The 21,965-nt window shown below is 39.2% G+C and overlaps 1 protein-coding gene and 1 long non-coding RNA gene across 2 annotated transcripts; one reads left to right on the top strand and one right to left on the bottom strand.

Annotated features, from left to right (window-relative positions):
- The first annotated feature begins 7,093 nt into the window (after positions 1–7,093).
- Positions 7,094–8,298, top strand: LOC123474129. Its single transcript, XR_006648769.1, has 5 exons — positions 7,094–7,225; positions 7,291–7,428; positions 7,494–7,816; positions 7,882–8,037; positions 8,091–8,298. It is a non-coding gene; the product is annotated as an uncharacterized LOC123474129 (long non-coding RNA).
- Positions 8,299–20,735: 12,437 nt separating this feature from the next.
- Positions 20,736–21,965, bottom strand: LOC123474535. Its single transcript, XM_045176747.1, has one exon. The coding sequence runs from the start codon at positions 21,963–21,965 to the stop codon at positions 20,736–20,738; it is 1,230 nt and encodes a 409-aa protein (XP_045032682.1).

The following is a 21,965-nucleotide window of genomic DNA, read 5'->3' as shown; positions in this document are numbered from 1 at the left end:
AACATCAGCAGCACAAAAAAAAATAAAATAAATAAATCAAACTTGATTATGCTATTTTCGACAAATAATGGAGAACGTAAAACCACGTAAAGTCTTAACAAATACCAATGAAACAGCATAAAGAAGAGCACGAGTCGTTCCAAAGTAGTTTCGCATGACGTCGTCACATTGACGCAACGGCTAATGTTTTATGCACTGTCTGTTCCAAATATTATTTACAAACTAGGTCAAGTAACAACGGATTCTTTAGTTTAGATTTTGGGGCTTTTTTAACCGAGGGTTCCGCACACAAGACTATGTCAAATACGGCCTGATGTATTGCCCCAACATTTGGATGAAAAAAGGCTGTTCGTTAACATAAAGAGCTTGGAGATTCCGGGAACTTAAAAGATCAGTCCGTTTGAAAATATAGCGGAGGTAGTACTACAGAATATTTATGTTCAACGAGGTACAAGGGTAATATTAGGTTTTTGCATTTTGTCGAGAGAGTATAAGGTATACAGGGGCGTCGCCAGTTCGTCTACGGCAAAGTTAACTAGGTACGAAACACTCGTTCATGAAGTTCAATGACGTATTTACGGCGACAGACTAGCGGTTCGGGCTTTGTATATAGGCTTTTTTTTCTCGTCGTCCCATCCTACTATGCTGATGTGCAACTTCTGTTTTATGGAAATTAAAAATTTGGAAATGCATGTCAGTGATCTGATGCATTCGGACATTTCTCACTCGATTTATTTCCTCGTCAATATCAGCATGCAGCTCAATGAGTAGGGATATGTAGTTTTCTTTTTATTCATTTTTTCCCCCCGTAGTAAAGGCTTCTTCCATCTCTCTTCAATGCGCAGGGTATAGACCTATCATCAATTCAACTAAATGGATAGTTCGATCATCACCCAGGACTCGGGCGCCAACGGATGGTTTGTGTCCTTCAAAGATAGGTAATGAAATATCTGCATCTTGCTTCATTTGTATTGAATTTTATGTTGTTTATATGTTGCAAGCTCGACATTTTTGTTAACGATTCTTTGCTTATACAAGACGAGGGGGCATTTTGTTTCGCCGCGTGACTGTACTATTGATCTCGTCTTAATGAGAATTGGCGCTAGTCTTGTTAATCCCTTTCTTTTACCTACACTGGGCAGGAGAGGACAATAAAGCCAGTGCGCGTATTTCCTACACCCAAACTATTGTTCTATACACGGTATTCGGTATTTCCTATCATTTTAATCATGACTGATTTTGACAATTATCAAGTTTTATGAGTCAGGCATTTTAAAACGTTTTTTCTTTTTCTTTTACTTTCTAATTCAATTTTTAAAAATCTATTTGAAATGTAAATCGCATTTTCTAGTAAAGCCAGTATCGTTACATCTATGTTTTTGGACCCCGTTAGACTCCTATCTCAGACTGTTTGATATGTTATGTCACCCTTGATTTCCGTTCCATATGCAACGCAACGTGTCTATAAATCTCCCCTTATCTTCAGTCGCTTTATAGCAGAATTAAAAGGCCGCAGAGAATCGAATTTTATTCAACCACTTTACGATTGGTTTCCGGTTATGTTATTTTATCATTTAAAATATTTTGTTTTTTAAAGAGAAAAATTCTAGCCTGTCAACAATTTGATGTTCTGCGGTTAGAACGACACTACAGAATTTTCAAATTAAAATGAGTTGAACCGTAACTGTGAAAATGGATTAAGAAAAAAGTGTGAGAAAATCAAAAAGAGTAGCCAAAGAAAAAAAAAATTTAATAAAAAACTTAAAAAAAAAAAACTCAAGAAACTATTTATCTTTTCGTTTGTTGCCTCAACTGTTTACTTCGGATACGAAGCAAACCGATAACGATATCTGCGATCTGGCTGCCAATGTTCGAAAAAGGAGGCGTTTTGTTACTTCATGTTGTCTAAGCCAAGAGAATTTCTTCAAAAATTGAAAGGAATTGAAGTTACTCTTTCTAAATAAAAACCAAATAGATCTTTCCGTTTACGTATAGGTTATATACCCTATATTTTTCTTCCATTATTGGTCGGGTCAACTACTAATATACCAATATTGCAGCAGAGACTACAAGGGTTCAATGCCAAATGAATCGCAAGTTCTTTATCAAATAATCAACGGCATCAACTTTCTATACATTGCAAACAAATTATCCATGGGGATTTGAATCTATTTTCTAACTGTATGTCAATGTTGAAAATTTTCCACTAACATTCATAACTGAATATTGCTTTGTCTTGTGGCTTTCAATAGCCTCGGATGAATAAAAACATGTGGAAAAAAAAAAAGGAAAGAAAAGCAGACCACTAAGTATGGGACACTGTTCTCTTAGTATTAATATGGGGATGACTACTGTCTCCACATTTTTTAGAGAGCTGTATTTGGTGTCCAGCGTGTTTTGGATGAAGCTGATACTTTGAGGAACGTACAGTATCCTCCACAAAAAAGAGGCACCCCCCCGGTAGCCCAAAAAATAAAAATTCCTTGTGAGCGCTAGATGGCATTGTTTTTCATTGCACAATACAAAAAAAAAAAGCATGCAATTATTTTTTTGTTTGTTTTGACTGCAAATGCGAGACGGTTGCCATGATTTCCATATTTTTTGCTGCGAGCAAAATATGAAAAACGGAGAATTTGAGAAAAAAGTCGGGGAAAGGCTAACCTCTGAATTGTTACCTTTCCCCCAACCCGACTTTTTTCTCAAGTTTTCCGTTTTCCATATTTTCTCGCAACATGAAAACTTATTGGAAACCATGGCAACCCTTTGAAGCTGTGTGATTTCGAAAATGAAAAGCTATTGTTTAAGTGACAGACTATTTCAGACTAGAAATAAGTAAAGGTGACTAGAAAAAGTGACTAGGAAAATTGACTAGAAAAAGTGACTAGAAAAATTGACTAGAAAAAGTGACTAGGAAAATTGACTAGAAAAAGTGACTAGAAAAGTGATTAGAATAGCGGTGCTTCTTTAAAATGTATCGTGCAAATCAACCAAAAAACCTAAGTGAAGCACAGCGTGGTGAAATAATTGGTTTGACTAGACCCAACCAAAAATCCGAGGCAATTAATTGCCTAAGTATGCAATAAATTGCATACTAATTATTAATTGTGTGTTAACATGTTTTTATCATATGTTAATAAGATTTTATCATGCTATCATAAACTACAGTATGCAATAGACATACTTAAATACAATTCATTGCGTGTTTAAATAGTAAATTGCATACTAACACGATTAATTGTGTGTTAACATGTTTTTATATATGTTAATAAGATTTTATCATGCTTTCATTAACTACAGTATGCAATAGACATACTTAAATACAATTCATTGCGTGTTTAAATAGTAAATTGCATACTAACACGATTAATTGTGTGTTAACATCTTTTTATCATATCTTAACTTGATTTTATCATGCTATCATGAACTACAGTATGCAATAGATAAACTTAAATACAAGTTAATGCGCGTTGAAAAAATATTACGCAATAACTTTAGAATAAATCATGCACTATTGAATTAAATATATGTAAACGTTATTTCCACGTACTATCCTGCAAGTTTTTTCCGCAATTTAAAAATTAACACAATAAAATTGTGCTCATTACGTACTAAATTGAACAATACAAAATTAGACAAAAGAAATTTGTATTTTTATTGCCCTGCAATTTTTAAGCCCGGCTTGTTTCATCATGTAAACACACAGCAGAAATATCAATCTTTTTCAATTCTAATATTGCAAGGAATGCAAATGTCGCTTTCATCTTCATCTCTGCTTATTATTATGCATCTATGGTTCTATGCAGAATTTCACTTGCAAAAATCACTTCAGTGGAAATATTATTTCGATTCACCACTTTCATGAACGCTGTCAAATTTCTACCAGAATATTCATCATAACACAGGGGAAACGGAAGAAGAGAGAATCGGTTGCAAAACAAAATAACGTTTAACTCGGTAACATTGGATTTTTGAAGCAAACAATCGTACCCAACAGATGTAAGACAATTGCAATTTGGATGATAAGAAATTATTTTTTTTATTACGTTCACTTTGTTGAAAGAAGAATTCGTGCAAATAATTGAGTTGTCTTTTTTGAAACGTTGGCAATAGGCATCAGTAGTGAACAATTTACCGTTAATCGCAAACCGTTCACTAAAGAAAGCATTGTGACAACCCAATAACAAACCAAACTTCCGTTCAATCGCAATAATTATTTCAGGGACCAAAACTTTTTTTTTGGGAACCAATAGTAGAAGTTCGTACGTTTAAGGTACTGTTGCTAGTTGCCGAAAAAGAAATAGGGCTATCTAGTTTTTCGTAAAATTTACGGACATTTGGTTCAGACAAGGGAATGAAGTGTCGAGAATAATTACGTAATTTGCTGGCACATAAGAAATTTTTGAATATCTGCTTCGCTATGGAGTTTGATCTATGAAAAAATCGCTTGATGAGGCCACCAGCGTCTTCATATAGGAAGGCAGAGGATGACCATGGAGCTCCCCAGTTTTTAGCTCCCTCAGCAACATGCAGTAGTATATGTACGTTGTAACTTACATGTTCTACGCCATAAAGTTTGGGTATCAAAGCTACAAATTTATAAATCATCAAGTGGGCAGTTTCAATTTCCGATACAGAAACGGTCTTCTGCAATAAGAGTCTCATGGCAGCTACAAACAACATCCAGTGTTTGTAATATGCGGAGGGGAGTAATTTGTTTAAGGCGACAGGAGAATAGAAAAGAAGGAAATTGCGAAATTCACTAGCCTTTCAATCTCCAAGATTTTTTTCCATGCTTCGGAAATCACGCAAAATTTCATTAAGCAATTTTAAATTTGCTAACTCATCATCGATTAGGGAGCATTTAGGTATATAGTAAGATTTCCTTGGGCTGCCTAACCATAATTTTATGAATTGCGAAACAACCCCCAAATACACACAGTGCATTATGTCGGGAATCAAACCAGTGATAACGTTTAATAATGGAATCAAAAAAAGTATGGATGGCCCCTTGATGCCTTGCACTGGTCTACGTATTATTGTTGCTTCAACTGCTTGCTGGAATGTTGTTTCATGCGTTCTTTTATCAGGCATGGGAAGAGACAAGGGAAAAACCCTTATCAATCCAGATCCCTTTTCAACAGTTTGTCCGTTGTGCAAACAGTATCCGCATCCGTAGAACCCATTGAATTGCATGGCGTTTGCCACCATTGCCCTAGCAGGTGCATCAGCTACGAAAAGGGGGAAAATTACTTTTGAACAACGCTTAGTGCCATCATTTTGTGTCCAATTCAGTCCATTAATGAAAAGATTTTCGACTTCTCGTAAAAATGGAACGAAATATGTCTCAACCCGTGGTTTCTTTGGTCCGCACCACAAGCTACTTAATAAAACATGTCTAGATTTATCGTTGAAATCTAATTCATTAATGGTACAGAATATGGGCCAAATTTCTAATCTAGAGGATTTGAATGGACGGATCCCGTCTGTGGCCAATGCCATGGAGAAATTATCCCCGGAAAAAAGAAATTTACGAATTTCGTGCGTTTTGTACATGTCACCTGTGTAGATCTCCCCCTTTAAGTTCCTATCTTGAAATAGGGATTTTTGTTTATTTGAGCAAATTTTGTCCCAAACTCTTGCGTCTTTCTCAAGGATCGTTTTTAATTGATCACCAATGGAGCTAAAAAAAATAAAAATTGGGATTTCGAGAGTAAATTTTCCTCAAACTCTGTTTGGCAGTGTTCGCAAAAAAGGATGGTGCTGGGTTCCCCAAGATATGATTGGCAATTAGTACAATAAAAGAGCGTCTTGACTATCATGTCTGAAAAGAATATTTTGTCGAAGTAATAGGTCGTTTTGGGCACGTAGTTCGGGACAACAATATTTAGGAGTTGTAAAAAGTCGCCTAAGCAACCCTTGGAAAGTCGGTGTTTAACTAACAAAGCAAATATAAGTGATAAAAGTGCTCCTTTAGTTACGTCTTTTGAACTTGGGCCAATCACTTGATCTCCAGCATCTCGATCGACATCGCCTTCTTCGTCGGAACCACTTGCGTATTCTGGTGGGGAATGGTCAGCTGTATTGGACGAATGGTCATCATCATCATCACTATCAATCCTCAGTTGTTGCTCCTGGTGATGATCGTCGTTGTGAAAAATGTTATTACTAGCTACGTCTCCTCCAATAATGTATTCCCTGTCGACTGGTTTGTACAATAGCAAACGAAAAAAATAAAAAAATAGGTAAAAGAATAAATAATTGCACGATACTACGCGTTCTCGCACTAAATCACGCAATTAATTGTAAGATAAAAGTGACGGTGTCAACTGTGCGATAAATTGGGGCTTATTGGATGTTGGGCAATTGAATAATTGATTACCCTAGTTTGTGTTAGGATGACGACGAATATACTCATTTTTAGCACGCATCTGCCCAACAACCGTACGCCTATTTACAAGTCCCATGTTGAGTCGCATACGGTAGTATGTGGTTCTTGGTATGGCAACTGGTTCACAGTTCAGTCTTTTCAGCCAAGACAAATAATTGACTGGTCTGTTAGGCTTCTTCATCTCACGACTTTTATAAATTATCTTGTGGCACGAGTAGACGCAATGTTTACGCGCACGTGAAAATGTTATGAGAACAAATCTCTATGAAATACTGCTGAAAATATACCAGACGAAAATTCGAGATTTCTGTACCGTAAGCATGTAAAAACTTGACTGAACCTAAGTTGTCTTTTCCTTTGTGTTAAGTAACCCTTCCCTGTTTATTCAGTCGCGCAACCAACAATAATCCATTACCTTACCCTACCCAAATATAGAGCATTTGATGGGGTTTCTTCGTTTCTTAAACACACCCACCTTAGTAAACGATTCCTCGGTTAATTTTTGGTTCCATATTATATGTAATAAAATTCGCTATTAATAAATATGCTAAAATGAAACTAAAAAATATATCCTATAATTTTCATATGTCAAAGATCGTGTTGCAACATTTTAATTTTATTAAATTACCAAATAAAATGTGGTTTGACAGAATGCTGTTTAGTCATATCCCTGTAGCAGACGGAAAACTAGCCATAATTCAGTGTGAAGAATCGAAACACGTGAGACGCTACGCGTGAAGTGCTTATTAAAACTAGCTTTTTTCTTGATTCATTATTTGATTTTAACGGTGATAATTTGATTTGGTGCGTGATGCCTTCCACGAAAAAATTGCCTAAGTATGCACTTTACGATTTTGACGATGGCACTGTGGCTACAGGTCTTATTTGTTTAATCGACATAGCATCTGCTGAAGTATCAGATCAGGATTTTGATTATAACGAGTCTCATACGGTGTTTTGGCCAAATCGTCCAATTAAAAGTAGTACTGAACAGGATGTTATCAAATCGAAACAGTGTGCCAAAATACTGTTGTTCATTAGTAAGTATATATTTCTTAATTCCTAGCCTGTGTTTCGTAACTTAAATATTATTTTGAATTTTCAGATGATACATCAATTGTGAAACAGTATCGTGACCAATTGTCAGATGAAATTGTTTCTGTTGAGTTGTTTCACTAAATAAGAATGAAGGTTTGGGAGAAATCAACAGCTGTTGAAGAATCCTGCGCAGGTGGAGCAAGCAGACAGTCAAGGCGTTTGAAAGAAAGAAAGCAATATGGAGCATCCGAAGAAGAACATGATGACCAATCAAAGAAAAACTCTTCAAATTCTTCTCTATTGACCACCCACCCACCACCCAAAAAAAGCAGAAAGGCTTGTGAGTCCTTCAATAACGAAAATACGTTGGCAAAAATTGTTCAACAAAAGGTAGCAAACAGACATCCTAATTAATATGTTTTTTAAAATTTAAAGTGTGAGATATATTTCTTTAGAGTCTATTATGTAACAACACTCAACGGGATAAGCCTGGTAGCCCGCCACCCACTGTTACTGTTGCTGAGATTCATGCTGAGCCAATTTCGTTATCGGGAAAGTCAAGGAAAAGAAGCCATTCGGTGTATTCCGACAAGGAAGAACGCAATGATGATGTAAACATGTGCAGATTTATCAATTATTGTATCATAACTGAACTTGTTTTTAGGGTTCCACCTCTGAAAGCAATTCAGGCTGCTTCACGTTACAAAAACTAACGCCAGCAAAGAAAAATATTATTTTGAAGTAAAAACAAGCGTAGTGTCCAATACTTCAGTATGCAATAAATCGTGTGATTTTCAATTAATTTCAGTTAGTGTCGTATACAATAAATCATACCAGAAACATAAAATTACCACTCACTTTGTTACTAAATAAACTTCGTACACTATAAATTGGACATAAGTACGTAATTTATCGTCATTGCCTGAAAAATTTTGTTCTATACTTCATTATGTTACCACCCAATTAAGTACGTTACAACCCAATTAATTGTCTTAGGAAATTGTTTCAAAATAACTGCGTGTTAAAACATACAATTATATTGCCAAAAACAGGCAATTAATTGCCTCGGATTTTTGGTTGGGGAGCCGTGCATTCCCAAGCGCAGATCGCTAATTTAGTTGGTTGCTCAAGATCAACCGTCCAAAGGTGGCAAAATCGTTTTTCTGAAGAAGAAAATGTCAAAAGAAAAAGAATGACGGGTTTAAAGAAAAAAACCACACTCCAGCAAGATAACGCAATAGTGCGTTTTGCCTCTGCTAACCCTATTGTTAAGGCTAGTGTTATTGCAGGTTAGGGTAGCGTAATTTTTTTTATTTTTGCTTCATTAGACCAATTTTTTCTGCTTAGATTCCCTCGCAATACCTGTAAGTTCGCAAACGATAAGTCGTCGTCTAAGAAATCGTGGCATTATTGCTTGCGTGGCCGCAAAAAAGTGCGATCTTACGCAGCGCAACGCGGAAAATCGTTTGAATTTCGCGGCGGAGTTTATTAATAAGGACCCTGTGTATTGGTCAAAAGTAGTTTTCTCTGATGAAAAAACTTTCGGGTATTATTATTATTAAAATTACGTTACGGTAATGTTTTCTTAAAAAATTTCACTATTCCAAAAAGGTCTGACGAATGCGGTAGAGTGTTTGTCTACCGGAAAAAGGGCACGAGATTTCAACGGGAGCATATCCAGACAATTAATAGAAGTGGACGCAAGACAATGCCTGTTTGGGGCTGTTTTTCTGCCGCTGGGTCTTGCCCACTAATTCCGATAGAAGGCAGATTTACGAAAGAAAAATATCTTGAGATCCTAGAGAACGATTTCCTGCCCTGGATCAATGAAACTTATGGGCCCGAAGAAACCATCCCTTTCATTCGAGACAATTCCCCTATCCATACAGCAAGGGTAATAAAAGCTTGGTTTGCTGCCCATCCAAAGGATCGAGGTTCTCCCGTGGCCTGCCCGCTCGCCCGATTTAAATCCCATTGAAAACGTGTGGGGAGATATTGTGCGTGAATTCGACGCGAAAGATTCCCGAAACAAAGAAGAAGTTTTTGCCCATGCACAGACCGCTTGGCAAAATCTAACTGATAATCACGCTTATCGTGAAAAACTAGCGCTTTCAATGACAAAAAGACTTCAATTATGCATTGAAGCTAACGGCTGGTGGACGAAATATTAAACTAATTTCATTTATCAGTTGGTTTAAATTGAATAAATTCTCTTTTAAAAAAAAATTTTTTTGCATTTTTTTCTTAGATTTATTTTCCAAATGCTATAATTTTATTCGTCTGTCACCAATAAGTTTTCATGTTGCGAGCAAAATACAGTGCCGGTCCAGTTATAGAACAGCCCTGTGCGCGGTTCTATAACTGAATGGTTCTATAACCAAGCACCCGATCTTAGTGCCACCTATTGTCGGTTCTTTCATCCCTCAAACTTTGACGGTCTTAGAATGTAAGGGCACATAGCAGAGTGGTAATGCTGTTCGCTATGGATCTAGAGTCCCGTGTTCGAACCGCTGCTATGATTAACTTAAAAAGGTTTTTAATATATGTGTAATATAGTCTATGGCTATGAATGGTGAGATACTAGTGTATCTTCCTTGGTGGGGGACCATCCACAGAGGAAGTGGTTTGATGAACTAGAAGAACTGTTGTCATACCAGAAGGAAAAAGAAATTAGAGTTGGTAGAAGGACTGTAATGGAACAAGGTGCTAGAAGATAAGAATGAATAAAGGAAGCTATTGTATTCTATTGTATTTGGTATGAATAACTTTACCGCCTATTATTATTGTATTTGGTACGAATAACTTTAACGCCTATTATTATTAGTTGGGTCATTGAACCGATGTACAACATTGCCTAAAAAGAAAAAACCCATTACAGTAATATTTTTTTGCATGTTTTAAAAGGCAAAACCCATTCATTCCCGCCATAGAAAATCGATATAGTTCATAATACGGCCAACGGTGGCGCTGAAACACGGCAAAGAAAAATTGGTTCGATAACCGAGCCGGTTCCATAGCTAGGCGGTTCTATAACTGGACCGGCACTGTATGAAAAACGGAAAACTTGAGAAAAAAGTCGGATCGGGGGTAAGGTAACAATTCAGAGGTTAGCCTTTCCCCGACTTTTTTCTCAAATTCTCCGTTTTTCATATTTTGCTCGCAGCAAAAAATATGGAAATCATGGCAACCGTCTCGTATTTGCAGTCAAATAAAAAAAAAAAAAAATTGCATGCTTTTTTTGTTTGTATTGTGCAATGAAAAACAATGCCATCTAGCGCTCACAAGGAATTTTTATTTTTTGGGCTACCGGGAAGGTGCCTCTTTTTTGTGGAGGATACTGTACATTTTTGTGTTTGTAGTGTACGGGCGTATGGCATTTGCAATAGCCTAATGGTACAAATGTTTGGGAGTGGACTAAATCTGGCGTCTCATATGATCATCAATATCCTTAAACAACTAAGATATAACATCTGGTGATCAACCTCGAGCCAATCGGGGTACTTTTTTGGTAATCGGGGTTCACATTTCGGGGCATCGGGGCACTCTTTTGCCAATCGGGGTTCACATTTTGGGACATTGGGGCGAGACTTTTGGGGCTCAATCGGGGTACGTAATTAGCGATGCAACCCCAATTGCAACCAATCGATTTATGGTGAAACCTAATCGATTGAGAAACAATAAATGTGGCTTGACATTATAAATAAAATCAAATGAAATCATTTTCTTTAATAAAAAATAGTACATATATAATAAAAAAATAGAGAAATCACGGAATAGTAGGGAAATAGGGAAATCGCGGAAATTTAGGGAAAAGTACGGGAATTGCGGATATTTGTGGTATTGGAGAAAAACTAGAAATTACGGAAAGTTACGGAAATCACGGAAATAGAAAAAAGAGTAAATACGAAAAATTTCTCGAGGTTTACCCTGGAAAAGAGTCGGCGACTCCTCGCATACCCCATCCAACGAGAGTTTGATGAACGACCGACAAGGATGGTAAAAACTACAAATATGATGCATAATGGGAAGATGACTATTACGAAATTTGTAGATCACCTGGTGAAATGAAAAAAAGTATTTGGAGGAATCAGACGAAAACAGATATAGTCAAGGGCTGCCATCTAGCAAAACTGTCCGATTTGCCTGTTTACCAACCAGAAAATTTGTCTGATTGTCACTATAGTGGCAGAATTGTTGAACTATTTGGCGATATTAGATCGCGACCCTTCGTCTCGTTCGTAACACAAACACGAAAAGAGAGGAGTTTAAATCCTAGACCAGATTAGTTTCTACACAAATTTTTCTGTCCAGCTTTTATTTTCTTGACTGATGAAAAATTGAAAACGGATCCTCAAATAACACAAATGGGAAAATGTACCTCCCTCTTGCTTGCGAAGCAGAAACATAAAATATGTCTACTGATAAGTTGCTACGCTTTTTTTCCGGAAACAAAAAAGAATAGTAATGTCAACTGCATTTCAGTTTCAGTTTATTGACGAGTAGTTTGCAGTTGTTTTCTTCATGTGGTTTTGTAGATTGCGAGTCGAGCAGTATTTACGTAAAAAACTATTCGCGAGATCACCTTGCTTTGCTGCCGACAGTGTATTCAATTACGTGGAGCTAAAGTTAAGAAAAATAGAATTTGGAATATACTCGATGATGCGATGAACCGAACAAAACAACAATTCTAAAGCTTCACAAAGAATTGCTTTAGCTCAACTCCTGTAGAAGCGTAATCCCTTACCTGATTGTCCCTGGGACATGCTATTTTATATTCATTAGCATCCCCAGACCACCAGGAAGGTTGCTCAAAAAAACCGCATGGAGCTTGAATAGTGTAAATGGGCGCCAACGTCTAAATAATTAAACGAAGAAACGAAAGAAAAATTACAGTGACCGAGGATCAGCATCTTTTTAAGTGAGAAGACAACGTAGGCTATTCATTATTGGCATTTGGCACATCTTAATTTGAAACAGGAATTGAAAAACGGATTGCAGGGTGGAAGAGAATGGACCATAGTAGGGTAAAAACGCGAATTCGGACACCGTTTTGGCTAAGAGGCTTCCTTATGGGAAATGTGTGTATGGCCGATCTGCAAATTCCGGACAAATTTTCTAATTCACCGGACATTTTTGCTAATTTCGGACAGTAATATTTTTAAAAACTAATTGATTCATTCGATTCAATTTCTTATCCTTAATCGAATTGCTTAAGACATTAAATGGGATTCAATGAGAAAAAAACGAGATATTAATGATTAAAGTAATCATAACAATGATCTGTCAAAATGAAATGTCGTCTGCCCAAACCCAAATTACACTAGATCGGCACTCTTCCAAAACACAGAATTCTATTAAATTAATACAACAATTAATTTATCTCAATAAGTAGCCAATAGTTAAAAAATTAATAGATATAAATTTAAAAATTTTCAAGCGGTGAAAATTTCAAGAAAATTGCGTTGAAGCTACGGCAAGTTTGGCTTAATGTCCGATATTATAAATCATAACAATGCCTCCTAAATTGACATTTCATCGACCATTATTGATATCACTACATTCGTTAGGATGGTCTCTGTTAAACTGTGGAAATCGTAATGTTTAAAGTCTTGGTATATTTATAAAATGAGTGATTGCGTTTCTCCTTTTTCACCTAAGCCACCGTGTTGCTAATTCCGGACAGCAGACTACAGCAGACAACACAAAATAATGTGCTATTTATTTCAGGAAATCAATGCTATAATAGCTCAGTGGTAGAGTACATTGATGTCAACTATGGGATCGTTGGTTCAACACTTATGGTGGATAAATGATTTTTTTATTTCCTTATATTTGTACACTTAGGGAAAACTTTGAATCCCTTAATGGTATGGCGACAGTAGAACTCCAAGACAGTAGAACTCCAAAAACAGTAGAACTCCAAGACAGTAGAACTCCAAAAACAGTAGAACTCCAAGACAGTAGAACTCCAAAAACAGTAGAACTCCAAGACATTAGAACCCCACTTTTAAAAATATTTAAAAAAATTGTTGGTAAATCCGACAGTAGAACTCCATGTACAATAGAACTCCAAAGACATTAGAACCCAACTTTTAAAAATATATAAAAAAATTGTAGATAAATCCGACAGTAGAACTCCATGTATGATAGAACTCCAAAGACATTAGAACCCCACAAAAAAAAATTTAAAAGGTATGGCGACAGTAGAACTCCAAGACAGTAGAACTCCAAAAACAGTAGAACTCCAAGACATTAGAACCCCATTTTTAAAAATATTTTTAAAAATTGTTGGTAAATCCGACAGTAGAACTCCATGTACAATAGAACTCCAAAGACATTAGAACCCCACTTTTAAAAATATATTTAAAAATTTTTGATAAGTCCGACAGTAAAACTCCATGTACAATAGAACTCCAAAGACATTAGAACCCCACGAAAAAAAATTAAAAATAACAAATAGCATAAGACAATAGAACTCCAATACCTTAAATATGATATTGTCGCGGGTGAAAAGGGATATTGGTTATCTCTTCGCAGAGATGAGTCATCCGCTCCTTGGACAAAGCTGCGATCGTGGTGAAGAAATTATCGGGAGAAGTCCGCTCCAAGAAAGATACGCAGATATGCAGTCCGGAAGGGGAGTAATTCGCGCGACGGTATAAAACGCTGCCCTGAATCTGCGTTAGATGAGTCTCCATCGGGTGAGCTCCCGGAGCTGGGCTCCGTAGCAGGAGTTTCCTGGTTTCCCTAGAGTTCTTCAGACGCTTCTCCAACTTTTGGTAATGGTTATCCCTTTTGTTTGAGTTAAACCATTGTTTAGAATTTAAGTCATCACTTGTTGTATTCGTGTATTCTTGTTCCAATACAACTCGTGCGACAATTGGTGGAGATACAGTCCGTTACCTGTGAGTAACGAAATCGTGCTTTAAGTGGCAATTGTTAAGAACGCAGCTCGTTACCAGTAAGTGACGAAGTCGTGCTGCAGTTGTGGTTAGCTGATGCCGACGAAGAAAAACCCACGTCTACCTAGTTGCCTAAGAGACCCCAACCGACGATTACATCCGCTTCGAGAACTGTCAAGCGTTCCGGTAGAAACTTCACCTACCCCAGCCTCATCGTTGGAGAGTGGAACTTCCTTTGTTGGTGAAGCCCTAAATTTTGAAGGTCCTATTCCAAAGGACCATTTGACCAAAGAAGCTGACAGTCAGGGTATAGTCGAGACTTCAAGAGGCTTATACTCGGATCCAGAAACCGAGATCGATTTGAGAGCGGCGACGAGTCCAGTTGTTCCGGTCGGGGGACAACAATTTGTAGTGCCATCAAGGCATATTGAGCAGCCGCAAAGACAAGCTATGGAAGCTGTCAGAAAATTTATTAGCCCGCCAATCTTCAGAAAAAATTCGGAAGAAGATGCGCACCAATTGATGGAGCGCTTTAAAGAATATTCTACCCACAACAGATGGGGAGCTGGTTCAACTGTGCAAGGCTCCCGAACGAGTGGATGGTAAATCTCAAACAGCCGGAAGATATGCGATTGCAGCGCCTCTTCCGTGGCCGAAGGCAGGCGGTTAAAACAAAAAAAAAAACCAAAAAAAAGGAAAATCCTTAAGACTATCCGGGAAATACAAGAAACATTTAAACAAGTAAGCGCAACCGGAAAGAAGAAAAACGAAGGAGTAAAAGTCCCTTATTTGCCAAGAGAACGCAAGCTGATTTTTAGTCTCATCAACCTTCGTGGATCGCAGAAGATTAGTGCAGTCGGGTCGCCTGTCTTGAAGAAGGGGGACCTGTCACGGGTGAAAAGGGATATTGGTTATCTCTTCGCAGAGATGAGTCATCCGCTCCTTGGACATAGCTGCGATCGTGGTGAAGAAATTATCGGGAGAAGTCCGCTCCAAGAAAGATACGCAGATATGCAGTCCGGAAGGGGAGTAATTCGCGCGACGGTATAAAACGCTGCCCTGAATCTGCGTTAGATGAGACTCCATCGGGTGAGCTCCCGGAGCTGGGCTCCGTAGGAGGAGTTCCCTGGTTTCCCTAGAGTTCTTCAGACGCTGCTCCAACTTTTGGTAATGGTTATCCCTTTTGTTTGAGTTAAACCATTGTTTAGAATTTAAGTCATCACTTGTTGTATTCGTGTATTCTTGTTCCAATACAACTCGTGCGACAATATTTAATGCCCGACAGTAGAACTCCAACATCCGACAGTAGAACCCCGACACCCGACAATAGAACCCCAACACCCGACAGTAAAACTCCACTGAATATTTAAATAATTATTACGGCCGACAGTAGAACTCCAAGACTTTATTTTTCATTTCAATAAAAGTCATAAAAGTAGGGCTCGGCCCCGATCACATTCTAATCGGGTACACCGCTAACGTTTACCGTTAAAAATTAATCTTAAATAGAGGCAATTCACATCGCGGTTTCGCGTGTCAATTGTTTCAATGTCCGCCATTTTCTCTGGTTGTTTATGTCATGTTTTGCGTTGTTTGTATTGGCTGAAAGTGTTATTTCCCAATACAAAGTGGATTTTGTGAATCAGTGTTTAATTTTTTTAAATTTTTTTTTGTGTCAGTTAATTGCTACGTATCTTGGTTAGTATGTGTAGCAATTTCTGTTTCCAGATCACATTTCTTGTATTTTTTAAAAAATCTTTTCTGTAGGGCTGTCATGGGTTTTCAATATTGTTGTGCCCCGGGTTGCAAAAACAAATAACATTAGAGTTTGTAATGCACATTTTGTTCTAGGTAAGTCTCGACAAATTTATTAATAGTGAATGTGTCTATCTAATTCTTCTATTTGAAATCACACAGGAAAACCTTTTTAGTACACTGGAGAAACACACCCAGACTGGGCCCCATCCCTGAATCTTGACAAAGTGTATGTTAACGCTAAGTCAGCCATGGATAGAGAGTCAAGAAGAGTAATTTTAAATGTTCAAGAGGTAATACAAATTATGAAGTATCATTTATTCATACGTTATGACAACAAAAAGTTATATGTTATAGTAATGTTACAAATAAACAAATGAAGAGTAATAACCTTCGCTTTCATCAACAAATTTTTGTTTAAAAGACTGATTGCACAAAATGATCCAATTCCCCCATCGATAAATCTCTTGTAGGTCTCAAGGCCCTTGTAAGCCTTTAAATCTTCATGCGTGTATGGAGACTTGGAACATAGCAGGTAATTTACCAAATCAAGATTGGTTACCAGTGGCATTTTTCCTGCGATGCTAAGTCCATTGCACCAATACTCTTCGTGAATTGTATAGGGGCAATCACAACCTACTATTAATAGTTTTACTGCATACTTACGTTTATCTTCTGACAGCCCTACAGAAAAGATTTTTTTAAAAATACGAATTCAACGAACACTGATTCACAAAATCCACTTTGTATTGGGAAATAACACTTTCAGCCAATACAGACAACGCAAAACATGACATAAACAACCAGAGAAAATGGCGGACATCGAAACAATTGACACGCGAAACCACGATGTGAATTGCCTCTATTACAGATATCTAATACCTGAAAGAAAAAGCATGTCATTTTATGTCGTCTGCTGCAGTTTGTCTGGAGGTCCATTGACAGATTGTGCTCCGAGCAGAGACGTCTAAGGGCCGAGCGGTGAACTTGGTATTGCGGGCAGGCGAAAAGCACATGCTCGATTGTTTCCTCTTCGACACAGCCATGAAGACACAGGGGAGAAACCGATGGGTCGAACTGGGCGAGACGAGCGTTCAGACGGGTGCGGTTTGCGCGTAGCCTGTGGAGAATGCTATTCTTACGACGGCAGGGGTGGGTTAGCCACGGGTCAGGTTTTGGGGCGAATCTCGGGTGGCTCTCGAAAAAATGGTGTTGGCTAGAAAGGTAAGCAGCTAGCATGGAATTCCAATTTTGGCGATATTTTTTCTTAACGTCTATAAGTGAGGTGCGGAGGGTCATTTTCTCGCACTGAGATGACCTTGCTACATTGGCTAAATGGTCGACGGTGTCATTTTCTACGATCCCGATGTGGCTAGGGATCCAATGTAACTCAATTTTGACGTTGGAAAAGAGGGCGTCCGCAGCGATGTTACGTATGTTGATGATAAGCTCATTAGATGGTCGAGGGTTGTTTATGGCTTCTATGGCACTGCGTGAGTCGGTGAAAATTTGAGCAAGTGCTGGGGAAACGTGACGAGCACATTCAATTGCTTTTGTTAAACCTAACAGTTCAGCCGTGTAACTATCCGTGCCATCGGGGAGTTTCCATCCCTTAGACATTTGAAGCTTTGGGCAGTAGATGGCGCATGCAGAAGAATTGTCACCCGGGTTGACTGAGACATCAGAAAAGATGGAGATTGAGTTGTCGTCTGCATTGTTGGTGTTTGGGTACAATTGTCTGAAGAGGATTTTTGCATGAGTTTGGTTAGCCGAGGAGAATTTTTTTGAGAAAGGGAAGAGGAAAGTTGGAATTTTCGGCATAATCCACGGGGGCTCTCTTAGTTTTAAAAGATTCCAGTGCAATTGAAAAAGGGAGATACCATAGGCCGACAGTTGAGATTTACTGACCAGGATGTTGGGAGTGCTGCGCGGTTTCCAGAAGGTAAGGCTATTGTAAGTTTGTGAAGCGTTTTTGTAAAAAGGATTGTTGATCTTGAAATTTAGATTCATGACGTATTGACACGCCAGCCATTCACATCTGCAGCGGATGGGACACAAGCCAGAGTCAAGCCAAACATGAGCACGAGGAGTGGATTTGGGGGCTAGTAGAATGGATCGAAGAATGGAATTTTGAATGATGTCTAGCTTGCTTACCAGAGACGAGCTTGATTGGAGGATGACTGGGTAAGAGTAATCCATGATGCTTCGAACAAGGGCAAGGTATAGGTTAATAAGTAGTTTCGGCTTGAGGTTCATGCTTCTTCTTAACAGGATCTTGAAGAGATTGTGCCTTTGAGCAACTTTACCAAGTAACTCTAGTATGTGTGGCCTCCATGACAGTTTTCTGTCGAAGATAATGCCTAGGAATTTGCCTTCTTCTACATCAGGAATTCTTTCTCCCAAGGCTTCGAGTTGGAGAGGCGCATTGGATCCTCTGCGTCTACTGAAGGAGATAGTAAAAGACTTGGAGACGGAGATGGTGAACTTCCATAATTTGCACCATTTACAAAAACGGAACAGAGCCTCTCTGAAGTGCCAGACGGGCCTTACGTCTGTGACGGTGGGCAATAGAAGCTGAAATGTCGTCTGCATACATCCGAAGTGATACTCCTTGGGAGTTTTGGAGGCTGTTTGCCAGTCGAAAGTCTCAAGTCATCACTGTGAACAGAAGCGGACTGAGAACTGCGCCTTGAGGAACGCCTAAAGAGATGGTTTTCGTTAATGAGAACGTGCCGTTTAGACTAACGCGTACCCGCCGTAGGGTAAGGAAATCTTTAAGCCATCGAATGATGTAGCCTGAAACCTTCACCTGGCAGAGCTTAAAAAGCAGGCCGGTTATCCAAACGCTATCATACGCTTTTGAGATGTCCAGAAACACACAGTGAACTTCTTTTTTGAAATTAAAGCCGGTTTTAATGTTATTTTCTAGATCCCAGATGAGGTCGTGTGTGGAGCAGCCTTGACGAAAACCAGCTTGAGAGGTCGGAATAAAGTTGTGGTGATCTAAGTGCCACGTGAGTCTGGCTTTCATTATCCGCTCAAAGCATTTGCCCATGCAGGAGGTGATGGATATTGGTCGGTAGGAGTCAATTTTTTTGTTGTCTTTTCCTTGTTTCAAAAGCGGCAGAATATTAGCTAACTTCCAGTCATCAGGGCAGAAACCGTTTCTGAAAAGTAAGTTGAAGAGACTGAGCAGAATCTTGCGATTGGATAGATTGAGATGGTGAAGCATTTGGTTGTGAATAAAATCGGCACCCATGGCATTGCTTTTCGGGACCTTCAGCGCAGCGCTTAGCTCGTCCAAAGAGATAGGTTCGTTGAGCGGGTTTCTTATATCGTTGATGGCATCTTCGATCCGAGATAGAAGGGCGGTTTCGACGGGGTCATGGTTTATTATGGAGAAGTGGGCATGGGCAGTGAAATGTTCGACGAATTTATTTGCTATTTTGACGTACTTCTCAGAGGGGCTGATGTTACCTGCCACTGGAATGTTCGTCCAAGCATTAAAATTTGAGTACCTGGCACCCAGCAGGCTATTGGTAAAGTTCCAGATTCTTTTCGTATTTTTTTACTTGTTTAGGTCATCGATTAGCTTGACCCATGATAGATTTTGGGCTTTTGCCAGAGTTCTTTTTTTACGAGTTTCAGTTCTGTTGAGTGCCTATTTGTTAGCGGGCGAGGGGAGAGCCTTCCACTTGTTGTATGCCCGACGTGACTCGGCGACCGCTTTGCTGCAAAGCGCATTCCACCAGGGACGATGTTTTTCTTTTTTAACGGGAATGTTTTTTTGGGGTAAGAAGTATTTTTCGCTTGCAAGAAAAAAGGCGGATTTGACCAGACCGTAAGCTCTGGCGGGATCATTGATGCGATCGAAGTCCGACGCTAGTAGAATCTGGTGAAGTTCTTCGTTCCAGGCATTCCATTTGGAGTTTCTGAGGACCCAGAGTGGTTGAGACGAAAGTTCGGCGTGCGAGTCTGCTAAGCTGATAAAGATGGGAAGGTGGTCACTGCTCCAAAAGGGTCCGGTTACAATCCGGTGAGGAAAGCCGAGGTCTGTTGTCATAAACGTGAGATCAATACTGGTGCCGGTGCCTGAATGAAAACATCTTCTCGTGATTAAGTCCTTAGGAGTGGCCAGTATCCACTCAGGGGCGTCATACAAGAACTCCGCGATCGCTCTCCCACCTCTGTTTTCTCTGTGTGTAGACGTCCAAAGGCTATGATGGGCATTAAAGTCTCCTGCGATAATGGTAGGGCCTGAATTCTGGTGGAACAGCCTAGCTATGAGATCCGAGTCATATGTGTTGCCTTGCGGGCAGTAAGTAGAGAAGACAACTATTTCTTTTTTAACGAGGTTTTGTATTTTAACGCCAATTGTTTCAATGCCGTCTAAGGGTTGATCGAGAGAAATGAGACTGAAACTTAAGAAATTCTTAAGGAAGATAGCGACGCCTCCGTAACCGTCTGGGCGATTTTGGTGCACTAATTTGTATGAGCTCAGTTTACGGTTCATAAAGGTTACGTCATTGTCGTTCCAGTGGGTTTCACTAAGGACAACCACTAGAGGGTTCAGGGTTGCAAGCATTTGTAGAAATACCTCCCTTTTGTGGCCCTTAAGACCGTTGGCATTCCACTGTATGAGATCTACGTTGTTATTCATGGCGAGGTTTTTGAGATCCCGGGTGCGTCGTTACATGTTGGTTTGTGTCTGAGCCTTCGGTCGAGAGTAAAGTGGGTGTGGAGCTTGTATTTTGATTTTGTTGGCGGACGATTCGGCAAATTTCTTCGATGTAAGGGATGTTTGGAGTCAATCTTACCATGACGGGAGCGATAGAATCAAGAGTGGTTTTGAGATTTTCATATAGATTCTTAGTTGAAGTGATGTTTTCTTGCATCTTTGTAGTTATGTCAAGGGGTGTGTATTTCAATAGATGAGACCTGAGGGATTTGACTTCCACTTGTAGCTTAGTCACTTCTAGCTGAAGTGCTTCAATCTGGGCGTCATTTGGAGCTGGTAAGGGTGTGGTGCTTTTTTGATGGGAGGGAAGTGAGACGGACAACGATTTAGCGGGTGAAGATTGTTGATGAGGTGCATTTTTGGACAGAAACTCTTTGGCTTGGTGGAACGACAAATTCTCCGCTTGGGCGAAATTTAGAATTTTTTGTTTCATGCGGTAAGCAGGGCATGATTTGTCGTCAGAGGTGTGCCTATTGCTGTTGCAGTTGCGCTCTTTCTGACGACATCTAGATGCTGTGTGCCCGAGGAGCCAGCAATTCCTGCATAACAGGGGGCGTTGCCGGGGATCATGGGTACGAAAGATTTCGTTTGCGATCAGAACTTCGGATGGCGGCGCGCAGCTAAACCACAAAATGACAGCCTCTGTGGTAACATGAACATCTCCAAAGCGCTTTCTTAGTCTAAGGACCTTGATAACTCCGTACCGAGAGAGCTCCGCTACTATTTCCTCTTCAGCATCTTCTTTTGGGACCCCGAAGATGATTTTTTTGCACTCGGTTTCTCGGTTTGTGCGGCTACACTTTACTTCGATATCCCCTAATTTTTCTTGTTGTAACAACAAGTCTCTGGTTGACTGATCATCGGCGTGGACAAAGAGATCCCCGCCAGCGTCAACACGGGTGGACGTGAGAGGGAAATTGATCGATAAGGCTGACAAGATAGATTTACGTTCATTTAAGGATAACTGCTTGAAGCACTTTTTGAGAGACGGGAAAGAAATAATCACGTGTAAAAGGATAGACTGGTTTGAAACTAGGAAAGAGTCTGAGCTGCTGGAGGAGGAGACAGATTGACGTCTGAGTCTTTTAAGAGAACTGGGATGGGAGATTACGGAGCATTCCTTTGAGACATCCATTGGCTCCAT

The sequence above is a fragment of the Daphnia magna genome, linkage group LG7, assembly GCF_020631705.1.
Source record: "Daphnia magna isolate NIES linkage group LG7, ASM2063170v1.1, whole genome shotgun sequence".
In the NCBI taxonomy this organism is placed as follows: Eukaryota; Metazoa; Arthropoda; class Branchiopoda; order Diplostraca; family Daphniidae; genus Daphnia; species Daphnia magna.
Note: the sequence above shows the minus strand (reverse complement) of the source record. Positions and strands in the feature narration are given on the sequence as shown.

What these genes read in the sequence shown, in the direction of transcription:
- LOC123474535 (XM_045176747.1), bottom strand. Translation starts at nt 21,965, where the DNA reads ATGGAGCCAATGGATGTCTCAAAGGAATGCTCCGTAATCTCCCATCCC.